The sequence below is a fragment of the Ranitomeya variabilis genome, chromosome 5, assembly GCF_051348905.1.
Source record: "Ranitomeya variabilis isolate aRanVar5 chromosome 5, aRanVar5.hap1, whole genome shotgun sequence".
Classification (NCBI taxonomy): domain Eukaryota; kingdom Metazoa; phylum Chordata; class Amphibia; order Anura; family Dendrobatidae; genus Ranitomeya; species Ranitomeya variabilis.
In genome coordinates, this window is record NC_135236.1 from 206,340,833 (window position 1) to 206,366,060 (window position 25,228).

The following is a 25,228-nucleotide window of genomic DNA, read 5'->3' on the forward strand; positions in this document are numbered from 1 at the left end:
AATGATTTTTTTTTCTTTCTAATTTCACCTCTCCTTTGACACCAGCACTGTCCTCTGATGATTATTCGCTTGAGGGCACTGATAAAAGTTGTGGGGCCCTGCTGACGCTTACTCTGCTGATAGCACTGCCATTAAAGGAATAGTTATCAGGAGGTGGCACTGGTGTCACTCACACTGCTTCTATCACCGCCCCCTAATAACGTTTAGTTTCAAGGAATGAGACTGCATTGTTAGAAGCAGTGACTGATGTTGAGTGAAGATGTGGTCACTTCTTGACGACCTCTAATGAACCAAAATATCATCGGGAATGGCGACGAGCAGGTGATGTCCTGTTTCAGGAGTGGGGAGGAGAAGTGGAGAGAAGTGAGTACAGCCCCAGCCTTCTGTAACGTCCCAGTTTAGACTCCTCCCAAACAAAGCATCAGAGGAAGTAAAAAATTAAAAAACAAAACAAAACACACATATAGGGAATAATAGGATAGAGAGAAGTGTAAGGGATTGAATAATAAAGCGTATGGCATCTGATGTGAGAGCATTGGATGCGACATGCTAATGACCCTCGGCTCCTGCTCTGCTGAAGCGTGAGCCAAGTGTCATGCTACTGGGCTCCGAGCCGCTCGCATGACAGGATCGGAGCACAGCTGCTGAGTAGATGTAAGAAATGTCTCCATCTCCTCTGCTTCTGGCGTCGGCGTGTGTATATATATATATTCTGGGATGCACTCGCAGCATGCTCCTATTGTGCTCTCATGCCGAATCGGCATGAAAAAATAATTGCAAATCTGAGAGAGTGGGCAGAGCGCTGTGTGATGTTTTATCGCATAGTAGTCGGCCGTATTATACGACAGTGTGACGCCGGCCTAATAGAGATTTTCATTTATTTCGTTTTAAATAACATTTTATTCCACTCTACTGCTACTTTTAGACCCTGTGTCTAGCTCAAGTTGAAAAACTTGGTTTTAAGTCCTCTTTAAGACATCTGCTTGCAGCCAATGAATCCTTAAGGAGGCAGAAACTTGTACAGATCTAATGTTACTCACACATTCTGGTACAGGACAACTGATCCAATCTAGCTAAGTCTCTGCTAGTTAACCCTCTGTGGGCTTCAGGTTGATTTAATTTAGAACAAAAGTATTACTGCTAAGCTTGTAGCGGAATGTATAAATTAGATAAGCTCCATCACAAAAGTATGAGGTCTGTGCATTTTTTCAATCTCTGGATGTTAAAGAGGACATGTCAGTAGGATATTTAAACCCTAAATAGAAAGGTATGAGTGTAAAGCTCCTTTAATGCACTTCACTGTCCACGGTCATTGATTGACAGATCCCTAGGTGACGTGTCTTCCTTGCACAGGCGCCATCATTGCTCGGGTTCATTTCACCAGTAGCAGCGCCTGCACATTAAGCTTATGATGACATTGCAAAATCAATGTACCGGCTCTCGCAAAGTCATTAGGCGCTCACTGCGCAGGTGTCATCATAGCCCATGTTTGTGGCAGTGAGCTGGTGCGTGAAGTGTCTGCTCCTATGCACTCCAGAATAGAACTTCCAAAATAGAATTCTCAGTAACGCCACAACAAAAATTCTACTGGAAAGAAATGAATGCAACAAGCATTACAGGGGCTTTATACGCATACCATTAGTAAGGGATCGAATATCCTGCTGACTGGTGCTCTTTAAAGGATAGGTGATCAACATCAGATTGGAGTGATCAGCTGTTCTTTGCCACCACCAGCTGGATGTTACCAGTCTCTCAACTGTGCAGTGGCCATGGAGGGGCACTACAAACCCGCCCCAAATCATTCGAATAAAGACCGATGTGCAGTACCCAGTGAAGCCAACACAGCTGACGGAGCGATGCTGCTCAGTTCCACAACTGGTAACATCTGGCTACCACTGACACACACAAAACATGGGGGTGCAGGTGTCAGACCCCCACCAATTTGATACTGATGACATATCTGTAGGACTGTAATAGAGAAGATCCAATCGGCACTTGGCAGCCTCGTGGTGCTTGCATACGCGGATGGCGTCCCACAGCCGTATAACAAAATGACCACCAGCACTCACTTTTCTTAAACTTCGTTTTTTTCTTCAAATGAAAGCAGAATCTTGCAGTGTGACACGTCACAGCCCAATCTTGAGCCTTCATGCTTGAAAATGCTCAGATTGAGCCAGGACTTGTCACACTGTAAAAAGCCGCTTTCATTTCAATACAGAGTGACAAAAAGTGAGTGACGGTCCACTATTCATATTATAGGTCATCAATATAAAAGTAGCCCAGCAACCCATTAACTATAGTGTTTCCATTCATTTACAGCAAACATAGCAAAAAGTATATAAAAATGACACATTAACGTTACGGTACATTGTACAGGCAATTCACGAAAAGTAATCATTCAAGGAAATACCCCAATATTCTGCTTCAATAACTGCATTGAGCTCAGCTCTTTTTATTGAAAGGACTTCCGGAAAAAGGCAATGGGTCCCAAGACCCCTCAATACACGAGTGTTACAGAGCAGGGATCCACACTAAGGCATTTGTGGCATATCTGGGGATATGACAAATGTCCGAGATGGGAATACTCTTTCATCTGAGAACCGCCTATATTATCTTTACATGAAACAGGGGGTACACCACAATTCAGATGTAATATGGGTTGTAACAAATGAAAAACGATAAGATGACAAGAGACATCTACCTTTTTCCCGAGACAGCTTTTCCTCTTGACGTTGGTGATGAGGCTTGTATGGGGCCGCACCATTACTGAGGGCTTCAGCCACAAATCCATCCATGAAAGACAGAGAAGCATCAACCTGCAAGCAAACATTGCACATTGTATGATCCCTAGGGTCGGTACACAGGTGGACGTACCGTCAGATACAAAGGGGGCAGGGGAACGCTCAAGAATAGCACTAATATATATGTCAGTAGGAGCCTGTGGAAAGTAGATAAAACCATGTGATAGGACAGCATCAACTACCAAATGTCAACCATACGGTGGTCCAGGAGTACAGGTACGCCAAAAAAAAAAACAGACAATCCTCAGTCCTCTAGGAAATCCAAGCAGCTGACGAAGATGGCAACAGCATCCAAAGTACAGAAGTACCCTTTACTATTCCATCACAGGTACCGAGACTGATGGCAATGTTTTAATCCCAAACAGATGGGTCTATATCACACCATTATGTTTCCTTGTATCTGTGATGGACTAATAAAAAAGAACCTTTAGTATTCTGGATGTTGTCGCCATCTTCATCTACTGCGTGGAGTAGAGTGGCTGGGCGATTGGCACACACTGGGTAACTGTACATTTCGGACATCCAGCATCTACATGCCTTTGAGAATACATAAGCAGGCAATTCTGGCTTTTTATTGTTATGGTGAGTGGCTCTTTAGTGCAATATAATGAACGTCAGCCCAGTAAGACTTCAGAAGACGGATCAGCATTTTTAGCCGCTGTGAATGACTTTGCAGCAGTTGTTTCCCGTGCTGAATAGAATATTTACCAGTAAATCTTCACAGCAGGAATTGAGTGGAAAAAGTCTGTGCATTAGCGGCCTGTCGCCCCACAGCGCTTTTAATTCGCAGGCCTGCTGCCGCATCCCCGTGTCCAGGCAGGTTGTGAATTCCAGGATTAGCTGATCCACTAATAATGAATGTGGAGCGACTGCAGACAGCTTGGTTACTGCAGCCATAATCCAGGCCGTGGTTTCAGAAGTAACAGAGCTTCGCAAGAGAATACTGCGGAGTTTAGATATTACCGATTCTGTAGGAACCTGCTTTGCTAGATAGGAATATTCTCCCAGTACCTGAAATAGCAAAATCCAGACATGAGAAGTGCTAGCAGTAATGTACAAATAAAGGGGAAGTCCTCACCTAACAGGAGAGGTGACAACTTCTACATCTGTAGGACCCACCACGGAGGCCCTCACCAATCACCGGATGGGGCGCTTTGGTCTGCCATCTGAATGGAGCAACAGTGCACATGCTCAGCCATTGCTATATTCCTTCTATAAGGGATTTCCAGAGATGTGCTGGCAATCTGTACACTACTACCTCCGGCAGACTCGTAGAGAAAGAATACAAGCAGCAGTGGACCAAGCGCAATGCACATTGGTTAGACCGCCACCGGTAGACATCCTGTAAATAGGCGATAATGTATTGTAACTGGAATACCCCTTTAATGCCACCTTTAACCAAATGCAGTAGAATATCTTTGCACTGTTCGGTTAGAGAAAAGGAACTACAAATATCCTGAAAGTCAGCTGAGCGGTTTACTTAATTGTGCAAGCATCAGAGGCAGGCATCTCTCAATCTCTAAGCTTTCTTCACTTTCTTAAAGAGGTTCTCCAACAGTTGGTATAAAAATAACTTACACACATTGAATTTGTTTATCTAAAAACCCTTACTTCGCAAAAAGGTATGACTTATCTACTGCACTGTGTCAGGATATTAAAGATGGCAACTGCCATAAATCAGGGTGCGTCCGTCCTAGATTTCAGAGAGCACGCAGTAGGACGGGTTGTGTACAGGACATCTGCTGGAGGCATAACATAAGGCCAGGGCATTGTGATCCTACATCCCTCCGCTCAGAGTCCTGTCACTTTGACTGAACAGGGGGTCTAAAGGAGAAGCTGGACACCTTTCTTTAGCCGACTGGGAATGAACAGCCTCACAATGTCCGTGCAGGGAGGACGCCTGCCCCTCAAATGCTTTTCAAGCAGCCCGTCCAAGGATGGGAAACGCACTGCTAGATGGAAGATGCCATCTTTAAAATACTAATAGAGTGCAGTAGATAATGCATACCATTTGGCCAAAATAAAGATATGGAGAAAAATGTTCAGCATTTAAAAGTATTTTATTTATTACATCACATATCTCGGAGATCGCCCTTAATGTCTGCACACGGAGTGTGCCCTTGGTGTGGTCAATAATGTAAGTGCCCCTTCTCACCGTCTTGTTTTACGTCCGTCCCCTTCTTTGATTGTTAGCTCTGGCTTTGTACAAGCAGAGAAGGGTAAAGTCAGATGGAAAACGAGTAGGTTGGAAGGTACACTTAAATATTTGGCCGGTGATTCAGACAGTAGGACATGGCTGACAAGTTCCCTATAAATCACAACAGCATTATTTTAATCAAATCCGCAACTAATTAAAATCACATTCTTCCCGAATATTTCCTGTAAGCAGATTTAGACTTCTGCAATTTGGAATCTGTGAAATGTTGTTGGACTTATTTGAAAATCCTCTGCGAGCGAGTACGGCGTGTATAATTAGAAGTTAGCCAGTGTGAAACAGCCAATTTACATGGCGGCTGAGAAGCGAGCAGCCTGGCCCATGAATAGAAAATGCTAATGTCGGCTTCATGTAGCCAAGCACAAAGGCAGGCTTTCCCCCAATATCATCCTCACCCAGCTGATAACCTGTAGGAAGCGCTGCGGATAACGAACATTCTCCATTTCCAGCAAGGCGAGATAAGACTGCACTGCGTACAGCCGGAGCTGTCCATCTTCCTTTTCATCACCAAATCCTGGAGAGATGGAAAATTACATTTTAATCACAGATAGCACACACTGGACAGAGGAGACCCCAAAATAAACTATCCTCCCCCGACAACCTGAAAAGCGGTCTTGGGATATTGTACAGAAATGTGTCCAGGAACAATGGCCCCGTGTACATCGGGCTTATTGCAGACCTTCAGCCTACAGATAGAATTTAGCAAGAGAGTATAAATGCTGCCGGAGGCTCGAGGAAAAGAAATGGATAGAAAAACAAAAGGAAACTGAAGGAGAGGAAGGAAATGGAAATCAGGCCCAAGCCAGCAATGTGCAAAATATTAACAGCCTCACTGCCAAATGGCGGTGCCAAATCTAGATCTGCAAAGTCTGCATACACTCCAAGGAATTACGTGTCAGGGGCTTGTCTCAGCACAAACACAGATGGCGCACTTCTATGCTATCAGTGATGGTCACCCACCCATCGGTAAGATGGAGCCCCAGGCAGTCATAGTTAATAGCCAGTCACGAGGCCTTTGGAAAAAGCTCAACAGATCCAATAGTCGGCCAAGTAGCATAGCACAGTTTCATCGCCTATAATTTAATTCTGCCCATCAATGGTACTCACACGGTGAGACACTGAGGTCCTATCACTAGGAAGTACCAGCAAAGTTTGAGCAGAGGGGAAAAAAAAAAACTTTAAAAAATGGAATCTGTCAGCAAGATTTCACCCTCACCCCTAACTATTTATATGTGCATGATCTCTTTCAAAAACAAGTCCAGCAATATCTGGAAAGAGAGAAATTAGCATATGAACAGATATGCAAATGAGACTGAAGAGCTATTGTAGATCTGAAGCCTCGGTCTCCAAATCTATTCCCCCCACCCAGCGCTGAATCCTCCTGCTTGACCGACAGCTTCTATGCTGTGTAACTTCAGTCAAGCAAGAGGAGGCGGCACTGGGCCCGGGAAAAGAGCTGGAGTGACAGAGGCTTCAGATCTACCATAGACTCTCAGCCTCATTCACATATCAATTCAAAAGCGGATTTCTCATTAATGGGGGGGGGGGCAGATTGGCCATGAAAAGATATTGCTGGACTAAATAGTTTGGGAAGCGAAATCTGCAATACAGTTATCCTTTAAAGAAACGTGCTCATCTTCTGTGTTCAGGAGTGCACTGAAGATTGCCAGATCAGGCCAGCAGCATGGTCACGCTGGTCTGAACTGTGCGCTCTCTGATGCTGCAAGCAGAGGCAACATCGTCACTGCAGCATCAGCGGAGATCAGAGGAAATTGGTCTCGGAGGAGGACAGTAACCGAGGCAGCAAGCACTAAACTACAGAATTAAAGATCGCTCAGTTCTTGAGAACAAAGAGGATTTTTAATAAGATGTAAACTGCTATCTCACGTCTTTTTACAAGCAATTTTAACCATTAAAGAACATGAGACAACTCCTTAAATTAGTTTGGGTAAAGTTTTGCATTCGTTATCTATGCCCACAATGTACTTAGATCTATCAGCCATAATATGAGCAAGTGGTTGGTTCTTATATAAGAGATGGCCACTGTCTCTATTTTAATAGATGTGTTGGGGACACGGTCTTATGGCAGTAATATATAAGTATTACAGGATCTCCTCCTATTGTACGTCTTACTGCCGCCTTGAGCACAGACCGCACAGTACCTCTGTCCACAAAATGGCTGCTTATGGAGGATGATATGATCAAACCTGTCCAGTCCATCAGCCTCCGCCAACTAATAACAGATTATCCACATGCAGCATTTTTTAATTTATTTATTTATTTATTTTTTAATAGCGAGGAAGTTGATAGACAGGTCTGGTCATATGCTCTGCCATCAGTGGGCATTTTTTTTTTAAACTAGTTTTATTGAAGATAAATTCTTCATCATACACATTACAATTATTCAGTAAAAAAGTATGAATTTGGATCTTGCTACAGATATCTATGAATATTAATTACAAAACAATATTACAGGCATTGTATCATATATTAACCAAAGACCGCTGCTATAGAGCAGAATAGATTAATGTACAAATAAGGATTGTGAGCTCCATCGGAGACAGCGATGATAATGTCTGTAAAGCGCTGCGGAACATGTTGGCGCTATATAAAGAGATTATTATTATCATTGCACTCATCTAGAACATCAAAATTATATAGATGTAGTGGAGATCAGGGTACACATTAACGAAAGGCAGGGGTACACTCTAATTCATGAAATCAGGAGATCTATTAACGGACCTGGAGTGTATAACTCAAAAGTGAGGAAATCCATGCATTGGGAGGTAAAATTGTTAGAGGAGAGTCCAACCATTTTCCCTAGATTTAAGGAACTTTTGGGGACACCATCTATTTCTGTATACAATATTTTCATATGGCATTATGTTATTAAAACAGGATTATTGGTTGCTTACCGTAAAATCTGTTTCTCGAAGCCTTCATTGGGGGACACAGGAACCATGGGTGTATGCTGCTGCCACTAGGAGGCTAACACTATGCACAAAAAAAGTTAGCTCCTCCTCTGCAGTGTACACCCCACCGACTGGCATTATGAACCTCAGTGAGAAAGCAGTAGGAGAAGAAAAACAATAAGGTTGAGATAATATCCACAAACATGAGAACTGTAAACATGAGAACAGTCATAGAACACAGAACAACAGGAACTGAATAATATGGGAGAGTGCTGTGTCCCCCAATGAAGGCTCCGAGAAACAGATTTTACGGTAAGCAACCAAAAATCCTGTTTTCTCTATCGCCTCTCATTGTGGGACACAGGAACCATGGGACGTCCCAAAGCAGTCGCTGGGGTGGGAAAAACAGACTTCCATCAGGTAAGAGGACTTACTACTGCCGTCTGCAAGATCCTTCTGCCTAGGCTGGCGTCCGCCGAAGCATAGGTATGGACCTTGTAAAATTTGGCGAACGTGTGGATGGAAGACCAGGTTGCCGCTTTGCAAAGCTGCAGGACGAAAGCCCTGTGGTGCACCGCCCAGGAGGCACCGACTGCCCGGGTAGAGTGAGCCTTAATCCCAGGATCTGGTACGCTGTTCTTGACCCGGTAAGCCTCCAAAATTGCCGTTCTGATCCAGCGAGCAATAGTCGCCTTGGAAGCCGGCAGGCCTCTACGCATGTCATCAGGAATGTCGAAAAGAGAATCCGTCTTCCGGAAAGCGGCCATTCTAGTCAGGTAGATCCTCACTGTCCTGACAAGGTCCAGCTTGTTCAACGATCGCTCCAGAGGATGAGTCAGAACTGGACAAAAGGAAGGTAGAACGATGTCCTCGTTGAGGTGGAAGGTGGAAACCACCATAGGAAAGAAGGAAGGCGGAGGCCTGAGGACCACCTTGTCCTGGTGGATAACCAAGAGGAGAGGTCGGCAAGAAAGGGCCGCCAACTCGGAAACGCGGCGGATCGAAGTGATGGCCAGAAGAAAGGCCACCTTCCAAGATAGAACCGACAGGGAAACCTCCCTGAGAGGCTCAAGGGGGGAACCCCTCAGAACGTCCAGTGCAAGATTTAAATCCCATGAATCCACAGGGGCCCTGTACGGAGGGACAGCGTGGGCTACTCCTTGAAGGAAGGTCTTAACCTGTGGCCGAGAAGCTAACGTCTTCTGAAAAAGGATGGCGAGCGCAGAAACCTGGCCCTTTAGGGAACTAAGAGTAAGGCCCGAATCCAGCCCTGCCTGTAGGAAGGCCAGAATGGAAGGCAGGGAAAAAGACATGGGTGAAACGCGGTTGGACTCGCACCAATGGAAGTAAGCCTTCCAGGTACGATAGTAGATCCTGGAAGACGAAGGCTTCCTAGCCTGGATCATAGTATGAATCACCCGATCCGAAAGGCCGGACGCTCTTAGAACTGCGGTCTCAACAGCCACGCCGTCAAACTGAGCGACCGAGAATTCGGGTGGCAGATCGGACCCTGGGACTGCAGATCGGGTCTGTCTGGAAGGCGCCAGGGGGCGTCCGCAAGAAGATTGACGATGTCCGCAAACCAAGATCCCCTGGGCCAATCCGGGGCGATCAGAATGACTGGCACCCCTTCGGCATTGATCTTTTTCAACAGCTTGGGAAGCAAGGGAAGGGGTGGAAACAGATAGGGGAGCACAAACTGCGATCAAGGGATGGCCAGAGCGTCGACGCCCACTGCGAGAGGGTCGCGAGACTTGGAGACGAACCGAGGAACCTTCCTGTTTATTTGGGACACCGTGAGGTCCACGTCCGGAGTCCCCCATCGAAAACAAATCTGATGGAAGACCTCCTGATGCAAGGATGCAAGGACCATTCCCCTGCCGCGAGGCCCTCGCGGCTGAGGAAGTCGGCGGCCCAATTGTCCACGCCGAGGATATGCACCGTGGATATCACCGGAACCGTTGCCTCTGCCCAGAGGAGGATCTTGGATATCTCGGCCAGGGCCAAGGAGCTCCGAGTCCCCCCTGATGGTTGACATATGCCACCGCCGTGGCATTGTCAGTCTGGATTCGGATTGGTAGACCTCTGAGAATCCTTTCCCAGTGACGAAGGGACAGAAAGATGGCCCGAATCTCGAGGACATTGATTGGCAGAGTTGACTTATGTGCCGACCAACAACCCTGAACCGTCAGGTGGCGAAACATAGCACCCCAGCCGAGCAGACTGGCGTCCGTCGTCGCTACCTGCCAGTGAACTGGAAGGAAGGACCTGCCCTGGGAGATGAGAGGTGACGTCAGCCACCAGTTGAGGGACCGTTTGACTCTGGGTGAGAGCAGAATCGGGCACCAGAGAAAGGACAGACCTGTCCCACTCTGAAAGAATAGCCTGCTGAAGGGGTCTTGAGTGAAATTGGGTGAAGGGAATCGCTTCCAATGTGGCAACCATCCTTCCCAGAACCTTCATGGTAGATCGGAAGGAGGGAAGTCGAGGGCCCTAGAGCAAGCGAACTTCCCGACGAAGGATAGATCTCTTGTCTTCGGGAAGGAAGACTCTGGTCTGGTAAGTATCGAAGAGCATGCCCAGAAAAACTAGGCGCTGAGAAGGAATAAGGCAGGACTTCTTCCGGTTGACGAGCCACCCGAAACGGGCTAGGGTGTCGAGGAAGATGAGCAGACTTTCGTGAGCCTGAGGAAAGGAAGGAGCCTTGATGAGGATATCGTCGAGGTACGGAAACAGAACCAGGCCTCTGACCCTCAAGATGGCTATCAGCGCTGCCATGATCTTCGTGAAAACCCTGTGGGCGGTTGCGAGACCGAACGGCAGGGCGACAAACTGAAAATGCTCCTGATGTACTGCAAAACGCAGGAATCTGTGGTGTCTCGGGAAGATCGGGACATGGAGGTAGGCGTCCTGGATGTCTATGGAGCACAGGAATTCCTGAGCCTCCATGGAAGCAATTACTGAATGAAGGGATTCCATCCTGAAGTGTCTCAGATGAACCCTCTTGTTCAGCAATTTGAGATCCAGAATGGGTCGAAAATTGCCATCCTTTTTCGGTACCACGAAAAGATTCAAACAGAACCCTGTGAACCGCTCTTTTTCTGGAACAGGAACGATTACCCCGGATTTGAGGAAGGAAGCGATGGCTGCAAAGAAACCCGGAACTAGAGCGAGGTCTCTTGGAGGGCGGAATTCGAAGAGACGATCCCGGGGCTGAGAAATGAACTCTATTTTGTATCCTGAGGATACCACTTCCCTGACCCATGCGTCCTCCACTGAGGTTATACAGACGTCCCTGAAGAAGAGGAGACGGCCGCCCAGCTTGGGAGGTGCGCTGGGGGCTTGCCGTGAGTCATGCCGAGTTGGATCTTCCAGTCCTAGACCTGGAAGATCTACCTTGGGAGTAGCGGGAACGCCAGGAAGGAGCGGGTCTAAAGGATACCGTCTTCTCTTGACGAGCCTGTGGCCTCTGCTGCTGTTGGGAAAAGGAGTTTGACTCCGCAAAGCGATGAAAAGGCCTAAAGGACGGAAATTGCTGCCTAGGAGGCCGGCGAGGTTTGGACTGGGGAAGAAGAGAGCTTGTGCCCCCGGTAGCGTCCTTAATAATTTGGTCCAGCTTGGAACCGAAGAGACGAGATCCCTGAAAAGGCAGACTGGTAAGGGACTTTTTTGATGACACTTTCACCTGTCAGGCCTTGAGCCAAACGGTACAACGGATGTCAACAACATTACTAGACGCCTAAGTGGCACAAGACATGGCGTCCAGGGAAGCAGAGACCAAGTATTCCCCAGGGTGAGAAATCTGGGTGGCAAGTTCCGCCAGCTGTTCTGGCAGAGCTCCGGCCAGAATGCCCCGACGGAGTTGTTTGGCCCATTCGGATATAGACTTCGATACCCAGGTGGAAGCAAAGGCCGGGCATAGGGCAGACGCGGCCGCTTCGAAGGCCGACTTAGCAAAGGACTCTATGATTCTATCGTTGGAATCTTTCAAGGACGCTCCGCCAGACAGCGGGAGGACTGTGCTGGTGGAAAGTCTAGAAACTGGCGGATCCACAGATGGAGAAGAAGTCCAGTTGGGGATAAGATCAGAGGAAAAAGGATATAAAACGTCAAGACGCTTTCCTCTTTGAAAACGTCTGGTCAGATTCTCCCTTTATCTGGTCAGAAGCTGATCGAACTCAGGGTGAGGAGCGAAAACCTTGGAGAATATTTTAGACCTTCTAAACGAAACCGCCAATGAGACTCTGAACCATATCCCTCATGCTAGCGATTTGGTTTGAATCCAGCTCCAAATTATCCTCTGAAAGCGCATCAGAGAAAGCTTCGCCTGACTCAGGTGAGGAGGACCAGGGGAAAGCCGACCGCAGATAAAAGGACCGTGTGGCGAGATGGAACGAGAGGAGGGCTCAGACCGCCGCTCCTGTCTAAATCTTTTGCGGCCTATAATGGGAGGCTCAGACGGAGGTTCCTGCGATCCGCTAGCTACTGCGGGAGTCTGCAGGGGCAACCTATCAAGCACGGACACAAGGGTCTGGGACACCCGTGTTAGATCCGCTACCGATTGTGACAGAGCGGAAGCCCAACCTGGGGTGGAGGCCTCATTCTCAAGCAGAGCAGCAACAGGGGGATCCTGGGCGGTGGGCATAATGGGATTGCTGCAGGCCTGACAGAGGGGAGAGGACTGACCTAAGGGAAACTTGCAGTTACAAGACGAACACGCAAAGTGTTTGACTAAGGCAGAGGAAGTAGAGGAAGAAGTAGGAGGGCGAGAGCGACATTCCTAAGAATTAGACATGGCGAAAGAACCCGAGTAATGCCAGAAGGTTAGGGGACAGTAGGGCACAGGAGAGTGTCAAGTCTGCAGAGCAGAGCTACTCACGACAGATGTTCCAGACGGAAAAAGCTGCCCAAACTTGTAGATGATCCCCAGGGAAGATTCCTGCAGCGAGCCAGTCAAGGGGACCTGGGACACGTTGTCATCCGCAGGACAGAACTGCAGATGAGGGCGCCGACTGTGCCCTGAAAAGGGCGAGTGAGAGGCGTGCGTGGCGCTGAAATGCAACTCAGCAGCGCACAGTGGATGAAGGTGGCTGAGCTAGCAGCGTGGGTCGGGAGCACCAAGATGGCGCCGGTGGGCAGGGAATGATGGTCGGGCGGGAGGGATTCTAGGAGTGGGAATACTTACCTAAAACATCCCACGTCATCTGTTACTAACCTCAAACCTGATGGGGAAGGTATCAGACGTCCAGGGAGCTGGAGATGGACTTCCTCGTCTCCTCCAACCGACAGGCTCTGGTGGGCGAGTGGGTGTGGGGACGGAGCTAGGACCGAACTTCTAAGCACGCTTGTGTGCTAGGGTCATGGTCCTGCTGTCGGATCTATGAGGATACGGGGTGGCAGTACACGCCGTACTCATAGTCCGTATTGTGGGATTACAGGTGTGACTTTTCACCCTGTATCCCTCCGGAAACCTGAAAGGGAAAGACGCACATTGAGGTAGATAAGGGTCTAGTGAAAGACCCGTGTCCACCTCCTACTGACACTAAGCTAAACTGAGGTTCATAATGCCAGTCGGTGGGGTGCACACTGCAGAGGAGGAGCTAACTTTTTTTGTGCATAGTGTCAGCCTCCTAGTGGCAGCAGCATACACCCATGGTTCCTGTGTCCCCCAATGAGAGGCGATAGAGAAAATGTGTTGTCCACTACTAGGACAACCCCTATTTGATCTAAATGTTTGGCGATCACAAAAAAAGCTTATACTCACCTCCCGTTCCGACACCATTCCAGCGGTGTCAGCACTCGCTCTTACCGGGGCTCCCTTGCGGTTGTTAGGACAAATGTGGCTAAATGACAATAACATTTCATTTTCAAAAACATGGTCTAGCGTTACGCTGTAATTTCTAGAATATAGGGTCCTGTAGGTTTTCGTGGTGCTGAAATTCGGGGTTATCGTCCCCCAAAAAAAAAAAAAGAGTCTCACCCATTTTGTCAGTAAAACTTAAGCTGTGTTAAGCCAATTCCATATCTGCATAGCCAGGCTGTGAGCACATAAGCACTGAGATGGTTTGTAGGATCCCTCCAATATCGCCAACACAGAATTCCCATTCAAGAATTGCAGAAGATGAGCCTCAGCATTAGGCCACGTGCACACGGTCAGTATTTGGTCAGTATTTTACCTTAGTATTTGTAAGCCAAAACCAGGAGTGGAACAATCAGAGGAAAAGTATAATAGAAACACGTCAGCACTTCTGCATTTATCACCCACTCCTGGTTTGGGCTTACAAACACTGAGGTAAAAAACTCACCAAATACTGAACATGTGAACGTGGCCTCAGAGAGTTGGATAGGAAATAAGAAACTGCCCAAGTAATCAATTGGCCAGCTAGGTAGTAAAGAAACAAGTTGGATACCTCGTGCCCACCCTGGCTCTTGGGTTTCTGCAGGTTTCCACTACTTATGGTAGTTTTGGTCAAAAAGAAACCCATATAAAACGTCGCCATCATGCTGCGTAGTTTCTTAAAAAAAAAAAAAAAGTTTTAGGGCTTTTAATAAAGGAATGTTCCATAATATAAAAGCTTTTCGGAAGGACTCAATAGCCATTTATATGGACAGTCTGTGAGGAAGGCGGTGTTATCAATTAAAGTAGGAAAACCTCTAATACTTACACATTACTGATATTAGTAACTCAAACACCCAATGTACCTGATAAAATGACGTGAACGTTGCCCACCCCTTTAAAACTGGATTGTAGCATGCGTCAGAAATCAGACTCATGATACCACACGATAACTGCTAGATCAGATCTAATTACATTGAGCTGCCCAGTACACAACTGAACGTGGTTCCAAGGAAGTTAGCGTTAACTTTACTATAAGGGAATATCCATGTGCAGTGTTTGTGCAGAACTGTGCACCTCTCACCCAGAAGAACTGGTCAGGTATAAAATGCCCAGATCACATCCAAACAAATGCATGGAGCTCAAAACACCCACAATGATGCCCAGATAGGTTTCCCACTAAAGGGAACTGTCACCAGGTCAAAAGTGGCCAGTTTTTGCCCCTCTTTTACCCCAACTGCATTCTGCCATTTGGTCCCAGAGATCTAGGCATTTAATTCAGCAGTCATCAAATTCTTTACAAAAGGGACATGGCTCATAGGATTCTCTGGAGGCATGTGCATTGTTACCCTGTGAACCACGTCTTCTTGGTAAAGATCATAAAACGTAGCACTGAATAAAAAGGCCTGTATCTCTGGATCATATGGTGGATTTAAATGAATAAAGCACATTTAGGGAGCAGCAGGAATAAAATAATAGCAAAAACTGGCCACTTATGACCTGGTGACAGGTCCTCTTTAACAAAAATCAGACAATACATTTGTATACAAGAAAATAATTCTCCCCATAGAAAATTGTTCAAAGCCTCACCACTTACATCATCCAACATGGGACCCATTTATCAATAGTATCTAATACTTAGATTAGACTGTCTGAAAATGCTTCTGATTTACATGCGGTGTGAAACTCATTTTTAGCCTTTCTAAAGTTTGCACCACCTATCAGTTGGCTTACTGTGTTCCAGGAACATGAGCCAAAATACTGACACACCGCATAGTCAGACCGCTCCTTTCACTGAAGCCACACACCCCTATTAGACAAGGAGCAGTGTCTACAAGCAAAAAGACAAAAAAAGAGGCCAAATGGAGAGGGCATACAGTATGAGCGTGCGCACATGTATAGATTAGATTTACTTTTAGAGGAAAGGTAGAGGCGCTTGATCACGCTAATTCCAATGCAGGAATGAGGATCGGACCAAAGGGTGCCATATCTCTGGCTGGTGCTGCACAGAGGGAAGACGGAAGAGACGGCACATCCAAAGGTAGATAAAAGTCAATAATTCTTTAATCTCGTATCCATTAAAACAACATGCAAGGGATTTAATACTGATGTGTTTCTGGCGAGTCACTTGCACGTAAAATAAAATACATAGGTTGCACCATTAGGAAACAAAAACAATGTATCTCACAACATCTTGCTAATAAAGTGAAAAAGAATGCATCCTATTCTGGTGCGGTAAAGCATTTGGTCAATGTACATGATTGTGATACTAAACACTTCGGGTTCTATGGTTAGAGAAGGTTTCCTGCCCTGTCAGAGGGGGGAATTGGCAGAAGCGCGTCATGTTGAGAGAAGCCTTTTTGGTTACTTAAACTTGACACCAAATAGCCTTCAGGTAGGAATTCAGAAACTATTTGTTTTTGATTTTCCAGAGTGCGCTATCCTCTCAGGTCCCAATAAATATCTAACATATGTGATTTTTGTCCTCTGTATGGCATATGAAGAACGTGGATTTTTCTTCTATTTTCTCTTATTTCATGAGTTACTGCTCAAACGTTTATTTCATTTTTTTAGTATATTTAGGTCACAGAACTTGTTACTTTGGTATGTTGCGTGCATGATCTAAACTCCTTATTACCGTTCAGGCGTGTTCTCAGTCACACGGTTCTCAGTCATGTGGTCCTCCTGTCATGTGGTTTTCCTGTCAATTGCATTTGCGTCATGTGTTAGCTAATTGGTTAATTGCGCTTTAAATGAGACACTGTAATGTATTTGTTATACCATGATTAAGGGTGAGTGACTCGCCAGAAACGCGTCGGAATTAAATCCCTTGCGCGTCGTTTTAATGGATACAAGATTAAAGAATTATTGATTTTTACCTACCTTTTGGATGTGCCGTCTCTTCAGTCTTCCCTTGGTTCATTATTTAATTTTAATATAGCTTAATAGCGTTGGTCCAGCCACTGAATTTTACTACTAAGGAAGCAGACTCCTCCGGCGATACGCAGGGGGTCCTCATTACCACATGATGCTTTTCCTATGAGCCCATTTACCTGGGTGACTACACAAGTGGCCCTTTATTGCACAGTGCTGCTGCACTATTTACAGTTGTGCTCAAAAGTTTACATACCCCGGCAGTATTTTTGCTTTCTTGGCCTTTTTTTCAGAGAATATGAATGATAACACCAAAACTTTTTCTCCACTCACGGTTAGTGGTCGGGTTAAGCCATTTCTTATCAAACTACTGTGTTTTCTCTTTTTAAAATCATAACGACAACGCAAAACATCCAAATGACACTGATCAAAAGTTCACATAGCCCATTTCTAAATACCGTGTATTGCCCCCTCTAACATCAATGACAGCTTGAAGCCTTTTGTGGTAGTTGTTTCCTGTGCCTATTGGAGGTTGCCGTCTGTTGATAGGATTCTGGCTATGCCAATGTCCCTTGCCATGTTGCAAGGCTGAGTAAAGTGTCAGACACTACTACATCCAGCAGTCACCACTAGCAAGATTGTTTTATCTCATCCTGGGAGAGAGTAAATTTTATAGGAGAGAACAGCCCTGGCCCCGACACAGAGTACACTCATACCATATCAGTGCGGGTGAGCCAAATCACTAACACAAGGCAACTACACTCACCGGCCACTTTATTAGGTACACCTGTCCAACTTCTTGTTAACACTTAATTTCTAATCAGCCAATCACATGGCGGCAACTCAGTGCATTTAGGCATGTAGACATGGTCAAGACAATCTCCTGCAGTTCAAACCGAGCATCAGTATGGGGAAGAAAGGTGATTTGAGTGCCTTTGAACGTGGCATGGTTGTTGGTGCCAGAAGGGCTGGTCTGAGTATTTCAGAAACTGCTGATCTACTGGGATTTTCACGCACAACCATCTCTAGGGTTTACAGAGAATGGTCCGAAAAAGAAAAAAAATCCAGTGAGCGGCAGTTCTGTGGGCGGAAATGCCTTGTTGATGCCAGAGGTCAGAGGAGAATGGGCAGACTGGTTCGAGCTGATAGAAAGGCAACAGTGACTCAAATCGCCACCCGTTACAACCAAGGTAGGCCTAAGAGCATCTCTGAACGCACAGTGCGTCGAACTTTGAGGCAGATGGGCTACAGCAGCAGAAGACCACACCGGGTACCACTCCTTTCAGCTAAGAACAGGAAACTGAGGCTACAATTTGTCCAAGCTCATCGAAATTGGACAGTAGAAGATTGGAAAAACGTTGCTTGGTCTGATGAGTCTCGATTTCTGCTGCGACATTCGGATGGTAGGGTCAGAATTTGGCGTAAACAACATGAAAGCATGGATCCATCCTGCCTTGTATGGAGCATCTTTGGGATGTGCAGCCGACAAATCTGCGGCAACTGTGTGATGCCATCATGTCAATATGGACCAAAATCTCTGAGGAATGCTTCCAGCACCTTGTTGAATCTATGCCACGAAGAATTGAGGCAGTTCTGAAGGCAAAAGGGGGTCCAACCCGTTACTAGCATGGTGTACCTAATAAAGTGGCCGGTGAGTGTATATAGCCAAGGTATAGTTACATAGAAGACTTTTTTAAATAAACTGCATACACATTTGGTCACTAATATTACCTTGTGTCCTCGACCCGGCAGCAAATAAAGAAGGAGCTTACCTTCAGCCAGAAGCCGTAGGAAGTTGTTAGGAATATCGGGGTGCACCACATCTCCACCGATGGAAAACACTACATTCATCGTCTCCACAAACCACTGATTGTTTGGAGAATATGTAATAATATGGTCAAGGAAAGTTATATTAATATAGAACAAAAACATTCACAAAACGTAAGGAAAGCGATTCCAATTTAAAACAGTAGCCAATAAATGGAAAGGGCCGTTTAGACTTAAAAAAGGATTATCCAAGACTATTTAATTTTTAACAAATGTGTCTAAAAACCAACATGCCTGTTGTGCCCGCCCGCCGATCTCTGCCAGTACAGACCGCTCCTGCCAGTGATTCAGCGGCTTACACTAATGTTATGTCGACAGAGCAGCGAGTTGTCTTCTGCACTACTCTATTGAGGAGGCATCACTGTCAACATCATGTGGATTGTCAGCAGGCTCCCCCGCTGCCTAGCTGCAGTAAGCTAGCTATCAATCAGCATGGCGTCGGCAGTCATGCCCCATCGATACAGCAGCCCGGAAGAGGAAGAACTGCTGTGTTGAGAAGGGGCAGCTGAATAACTGGCAGGAGCGGTCAGGGGCCACTCTGAGCTGGTGGCGGTAAAACAGGCAGGCAGCTGCCTCTGCTAGTAAACAATAAATTAACAGGCAGGCAGTTGCTAGGAGTTTAACTAAAATAGTCATGAAAAACCTTTTTATACGGGTTTTCACTACTAGGATATTGATGACCTTTCCATAATATTGCTTGGGATGACCCGAGTCTGACAGCCAGCACCCCCATTACTCAGACGTTACTAGCTCTGGCCACAACGTGTCACAGTGCTCGAAGCTGTGCTGTTCTGCTCTGTACACATCCGGCTGCTGCAGGAGGTAAGAACAGTGGTGGTACCGAGGACGGATTTCCACTGATCTGAATGATGATCTGTATTAAAGATAAATTTGGGGCTTTATGTTCCAGTTATCACAACAGATTCGCTCTTCATAAAAAATTAAATTATGTAAAAAGGATATTTTTCTGCCAGGTCCGCTATTTTCCCAACCAGTGCAATTACTGTATACTCATCCTTACTTTGCCTCAAATATTCCAGCATTTTCTGTACAATAACGGTGACATTCTGCTCATTGGTGATCCGATACAGAAGCTCCAGTGTCTGTAGAACATATGGAATCAGAGACACCATTTAGGAATGCTCAAAATGTCAGATGCAGGCAAGAGACACAGACATTTTGCAGCAATTTTAACAGATTTTCTTTGCAGACAGATTTACTTTAGAATCTATAGGGGGGAGTCTAAATACACAGAGTTCTGGTTTCTAACTTCTTTCCCATAGACTTCTCTACAAGACTAACAAAGGTGGAGCTTCATTAAGTCTTTAGAGGACATTTACTAAGCTAAATGCACTAGGATTCTAAGTCTCTGCACCAAACACCATCATGCACACCTCGTGCATGTTTCACTATTTGTTCTAGATACGCGTCACATCTCCCTAGACTATTTTGACATTAAAATGGGAGAAGGGTGTTGGCCAACAAAGAGGTGGCATAATGAAAAGTGTAATACATCTACTCTGAAATTCTTCATGGCAAAGTATTTTTTTTACAGATAGATAGATATCTCATACCTATTATAGTCTATGGGGCTCTTGACATGTCCATGTATTTAAGGGTCCGCACTAGTGATGAGCGAGTGTACTCGTTGCTCGGGTGGTCTCCAAGTATTTGTGACTGCTTGGAGATTTAGTTTTCCTTGCCATAGCTGCCTGATTTGCGCCTACTAGACAGCTTGATTACATGTGGGGATTCCCTAGCAACAAGGCAATCCCCACATGTACTCAGGCTGGCTAGCAGCTGTAAATCATGCAGCTGCGTCAACAAAAACTAAATCTCCGAGCAGTCACAAATACTTGGGAGACCACCCGAGCAACGAGTACACTCGCTCATCACTAGTCCGCACAAATCTGAGCTTCAGATCAAACTCGGCAATGCAAACAAGCCTGGAGGTCAGTGGAAAAAAAAACAGCAGTCAGACACCTCAATCAATTTTTTTTTTCCTATCCCAGAAAAACTCAAAACTCTTATGGTAAAAGTTGGCACATTGAATAATCTGATATCACTGATGAGTAGACGAGCCCTCGGCTGCATTCACATGTCCGTGTTTCTCAGTCACAATAAAGCAGCCTGAATTGACAACTGACTCTTACGATTCCCATTGTGACCGCCTGACAATGTCCAGTCAGTGCCAATATTCTTCTGAATCCAGCATAACACCACGTGGGAGAATTACTGTAGAATACTGGTGTAAAGTTCAATACAATGGGTGTGAAAGAAGTAAAAATCCCAATCCACAAGCAGCAGAATATGTTACATTTAAGACTGTCCTGAACATTTTAAAAATCATCTGATAGCTCTCTACTACCAGGGCTGTGGAGTAGTGGACTCGGTGTCCATTTTGGTGGAGTCTGAATAAAATGGACAGACTCAGACTCCTAAGATATTATATAATACATTGGGTTCAGTAGTACAATGCAGGATGTGCAGTAAATGTTTCCATAATAATTTGGGAAAGTTATGAAATGTCCTATAAATCTCTGTTCTGTTACTGATCTAAGGATCTCAGCTTTTAACTTCGATGAATCCATGCTGCACTTAATGTACATGCTCAGTAGTGACCAGTGATGGAGTCGTAATTGAGATGAATCTGTGCTACACTTTATGCATATGCTCAGTAGTAACCAGTGCTGTGGAGTCGTAATTGAGATGAATCTGTGCTGCACTTTATGCACATGCTCAGTAATGAGGCAGTGCTGTGAAGTTGTAGTTGAGATTTATCCGTGCTGCACTTTATGCACATGCTCAGTAGTGAGGCAGTGCTGTGGAGTCATAGTTGAGATGAATCTGTACTGCACTTTATGTACATGCTCAGTAGTGACCAGTGCTGTGGAGTTGTAGTTGAGATTTATCTGTGCTGCACTTTATGCACATGCTCAGTAGTCGCCAGTGCTGAGGAGTCGTAATTGAGATGATTCTGTGCTGCACTTTATGCACATGCTCAGTAGTGACCAATGCTGTGGAGTTGTAGTTGAGATTTATCTGTGCTGCACTTTATGCACATGCTCAGTAGTGATCAGTGCTGTGGAGTCGGGAGTCAGGGAAATTGAGGAGTCGGAGGTTTGGCTTACCGACTCCACAGCCCTGTAGAATACTAAAGGATTTGTCCCAGATTCGCCATTGTCTTCATACATTGCTAGATCTTAGTCCATGTCTGCAGCCGCTAATTCATGTTATTATGTCAAGTGTCATTTTTATACTACCCACAAGGTTTTGCTATAATGATTACAGGTATTTAGAAGACAACATATAAGGGGAATTCCAGATTCCATTGCATAAGAAAATAGTAAGACCATTTCCTATTATACTGTATATATCACTTCCTCGTGGGTTTCAAGATCTCAGCTCACAGTCTACAACTTTCACCGTAACTCCAGGGAACACAAATCTATCCAAAAATCGATGGAAGACCGCTCCAATACACAAACTGCCATGAGCCGTCCACCTGTGTGATCATCACACAGGACAGACATTGTTTGTGGCATTTTCACTGCAGTTTTTCCATCTATAGTGATATACAGAAAATAATACAAAGATTTGGGTTTTTAGGCATTTTTTATTAGCTTCAGGCTTCTCTATTGGACTTAAAAACATAAGAAAAAAAACTTTTATTTAAAAATATTAAAAAAAAAGAAACCAAAATCTATTGAATTCATGCCAATTTTTATTTCACCGGCGCTTAAAGTGCCATCCTCATCATCAGGAATGTTGAAAACTGGAATATTCCAAAAGGATATTTAAATTTTGTTTGCTTGTTGCCTAGGTTACTGTTCACCACTGCAATCCATCATCAGTAACTTAGGCAAGGAGCACAGAGCCTATATATTCTTTTAAATACAGATTGTAATAATTTCTCAGAATCCAGACAGTTTCAGTGACCCCAAGCTCCACCAATGTTGCAGAAGAAAATTGCTCATCTTGTCGCATCAGTCAGCGTAGAGTTATGATCAGTGACATGACAATGGTGCTGACCCGAACTATCAGTGATGAGAGCATGTTACCACCCACACCAGCTTCCCCAAGTGGAAATCAGAAAACTGGGAGGCAATAGAGCAGTGAGGGCCTGCAGTTTATGTTCAGTTAAAAAAGAAAACAAAAACTGTGCATCAACCAACCTCTCTTTTAATGATGGGATCAGGGTGGTCTAGGCACTCAATTATTGTCATCTGGTGTTGAAGAGCCAGGTTTGGATCTTGCTGGATGACATATGTAAGTGCCTTCAGTCCTAAAGAAGAAAATCATACAATTTCAGAAATAACCAAATATCAGCAGCAAAGTTATTTGGTTGTATTCAGTGCTTAGAGAACATCATGCAGTGCAGAAGCCACAGCGGCCCCTCAGTCATATTGGAGGGCACGGCCTTATAGACAGCGAGTAGTATATACCCGCTGCTTGCTCACACAAAAGCCAATTACTCACGTACAATCATAGTATAGGTAGCACAGTCAGAATATAAAAAATATTTCCAGCAAGAAAAAATAAGCTAATGTCTGCTTCAGGGGTGGACACAGACGAGGGCCCCTAGGTATAGGACAGGGCTCTTGTGTGTCCAATAAGCTCGTCATAAAGCCCCCCGTTGTCTGTGATGTGACAAAGGCTGTTTTAGAGGTAGAAGTGGGCTCCTTACCTCTCGGTCCCCTGTGCAGCTCATCAGGTTGCACAAATGGCAGGTTCACCCCTGGCTTTACTAACATTTCCCACAAGGTCTGCTCTCGGACTCTACCTGTGATTACTAATACAGGTCAATCAAATGATTGAAAAACCTGAAACAGTTTCTAAATATCCAGATATACTTTCTCTCCATGTTCGTGGTGCCCAAGTGTCTGCACTTCTTCCTAATTGTATATTCACTATACATGGCACGTCTCATCTACTCCTCATATGTTGTATCAGCAAGAGAGAAAATGTAAAATACAACTTATTAAATTAATAAGTAAAACTCGAGCTACCCCATTAGGGAAGGTGAGGTATCAAATGTACAAAAATTAATAAGACCTCACTCCTAACCTACATGGAGTTGTAGGCTATGCACATAGGTGTCCATATATAGTGCGGTGCATAGAAATAGACACCCGTGTATATATTGTACAAACAACAATTTCCAGTCCTGCAAGCAGAGACACTGCAGTAACACTCTGAAAGCTCAGATTCGCACAAAAATGTTGCATCTTTTGGCGTCTTCACATAAGTTTGGAGGAGCCATGCCAAAATGGGCAGCGCTAGAGAAGAGCCGGGGCGAGGATGACCATGGCTACACCACTCATCAAAGTCAGCAAAAACGTACCAGCGTCTTACACTATAAATGTTACACTAGTTCCTGACCGGAGTAATACATCTAGTGACACACACACCAGTGAGAGGATGTGCTGAATTCAATAAAAGAATCCAGCACACCGCACTCCAGAGAGCCCTTCACCAAGACTGGTGTGCACAACGCATCGATTTCAATCGATTGAATCGATTCCATACTTTATGAGGCCAGTCTATCTGGAAATCTCAGGCGGTCCCTAGTTATGCTATAAATTACTTATCAGCATGTAGGCGGGATAACATTGTATATATGCAAATGGAAAGGTGTTGTAATAAAAAAATATATAGTAATTCTCTGGAAAGAAATCCACATAGGTAAAGAAAAATAACTCATGTTTTAGATTAAATATCTAAAATTTATATCTGGAACAATAAAAAAAGAATGTAAAGACAGCAGCCGGTAGCGACTGTGTACGAGACATTACTAATCAGGGCGATCAAATCCCCATTATTAATCGTATGAACATATATTTAAACATCATATAAGAATACATAAATGATAAACAGTGATTGAAAAGAACAAAGGAGCAGAAATCAGAGTCGGATATCGAGATTTTCTATGTATGCAATAACATTGTCATTTCCAGTATAGAAATCATTCTTGTCACCAGTATAAGCTCTGAGGGGACATTCCTCGACAATGTGCTGAATTGTTTGATGGTCAGCTCCACAGTCACAGGCAGGAGAGTCAGATTTTCCCCACTTATGCATAAGATCTGCACAGACACCAAAGTTTGTTCTGATACGATTCAAAGTGACCCAGGTTTTCCTTGGCAGATTGAAGCCTGGTGGTGGATTTTGAAAGTGAGGAAATGCTTGAGGCTCACCGTCTACTGCACTGACCCAAAGTTCATGCCATTTCTCTTCTAAATTGAAATCATGTTCATACAGGGTAATAGTGGTTCGGATGGGTGGATGTCTTGATTTCAGTCGCTGTATTTGAACATCTTGGATATTTTGATGTATTGGGAGATTTTCATTATTCAATACTTTGGTGCATTCTGTAGGAGCTTTTGTCTTCTCAGATTTGCAGGTGCGATATGGGTCAAGACAGGTAACCAGTGGATGGGCGTAGGTCTGATAGCACCAGAAATGATGCGCATAGAGTTGTTTAACTGATTGTCGATTGCATTCACATGACAACTATTCAGCCATACTGGAACACAATATTCTGCGGTAGAGTACACCAAGGCAAGGGTAGACGTTCGCAAGACAGGTGTGGAGGAACCCCAGGAGGATCCGCAGAGTTTCTGAATAATATTGTTGCGTGCTTTCAGTTTCTGTGCCGTCTTTTCCAAGTGAGATTTGAAGGTTAGGCTTCTATCAAGGATTATGCCTAAATACTTGGGATTGAAGTTGTGTCTGACAAGTTGACCTTCAAAACGTACTTTGA

General features: G+C 45.0%; 1 protein-coding gene across 1 annotated transcript in view; it reads right to left on the minus strand.

Annotated features, from left to right (window-relative positions):
- The window catches only part of AP4E1 (adaptor related protein complex 4 subunit epsilon 1), a 128,805-nt gene that overhangs the window by 42,998 nt on the left and 60,579 nt on the right, over nt 1-25,228 (minus strand). The window contains exons 10-15 of the mRNA XM_077263745.1: nt 22,641-22,750; nt 19,429-19,568; nt 18,411-18,523; nt 5,412-5,530; nt 3,510-3,812; nt 2,702-2,816 (exon numbers count right to left, since the gene is read on the minus strand). Of these exons, the coding sequence (XP_077119860.1) occupies nt 2,702-2,816; nt 3,510-3,812; nt 5,412-5,530; nt 18,411-18,523; nt 19,429-19,568; nt 22,641-22,750 (900 nt within the window). The remainder of the gene's footprint in view (nt 1-2,701; nt 2,817-3,509; nt 3,813-5,411; nt 5,531-18,410; nt 18,524-19,428; nt 19,569-22,640; nt 22,751-25,228) is intronic.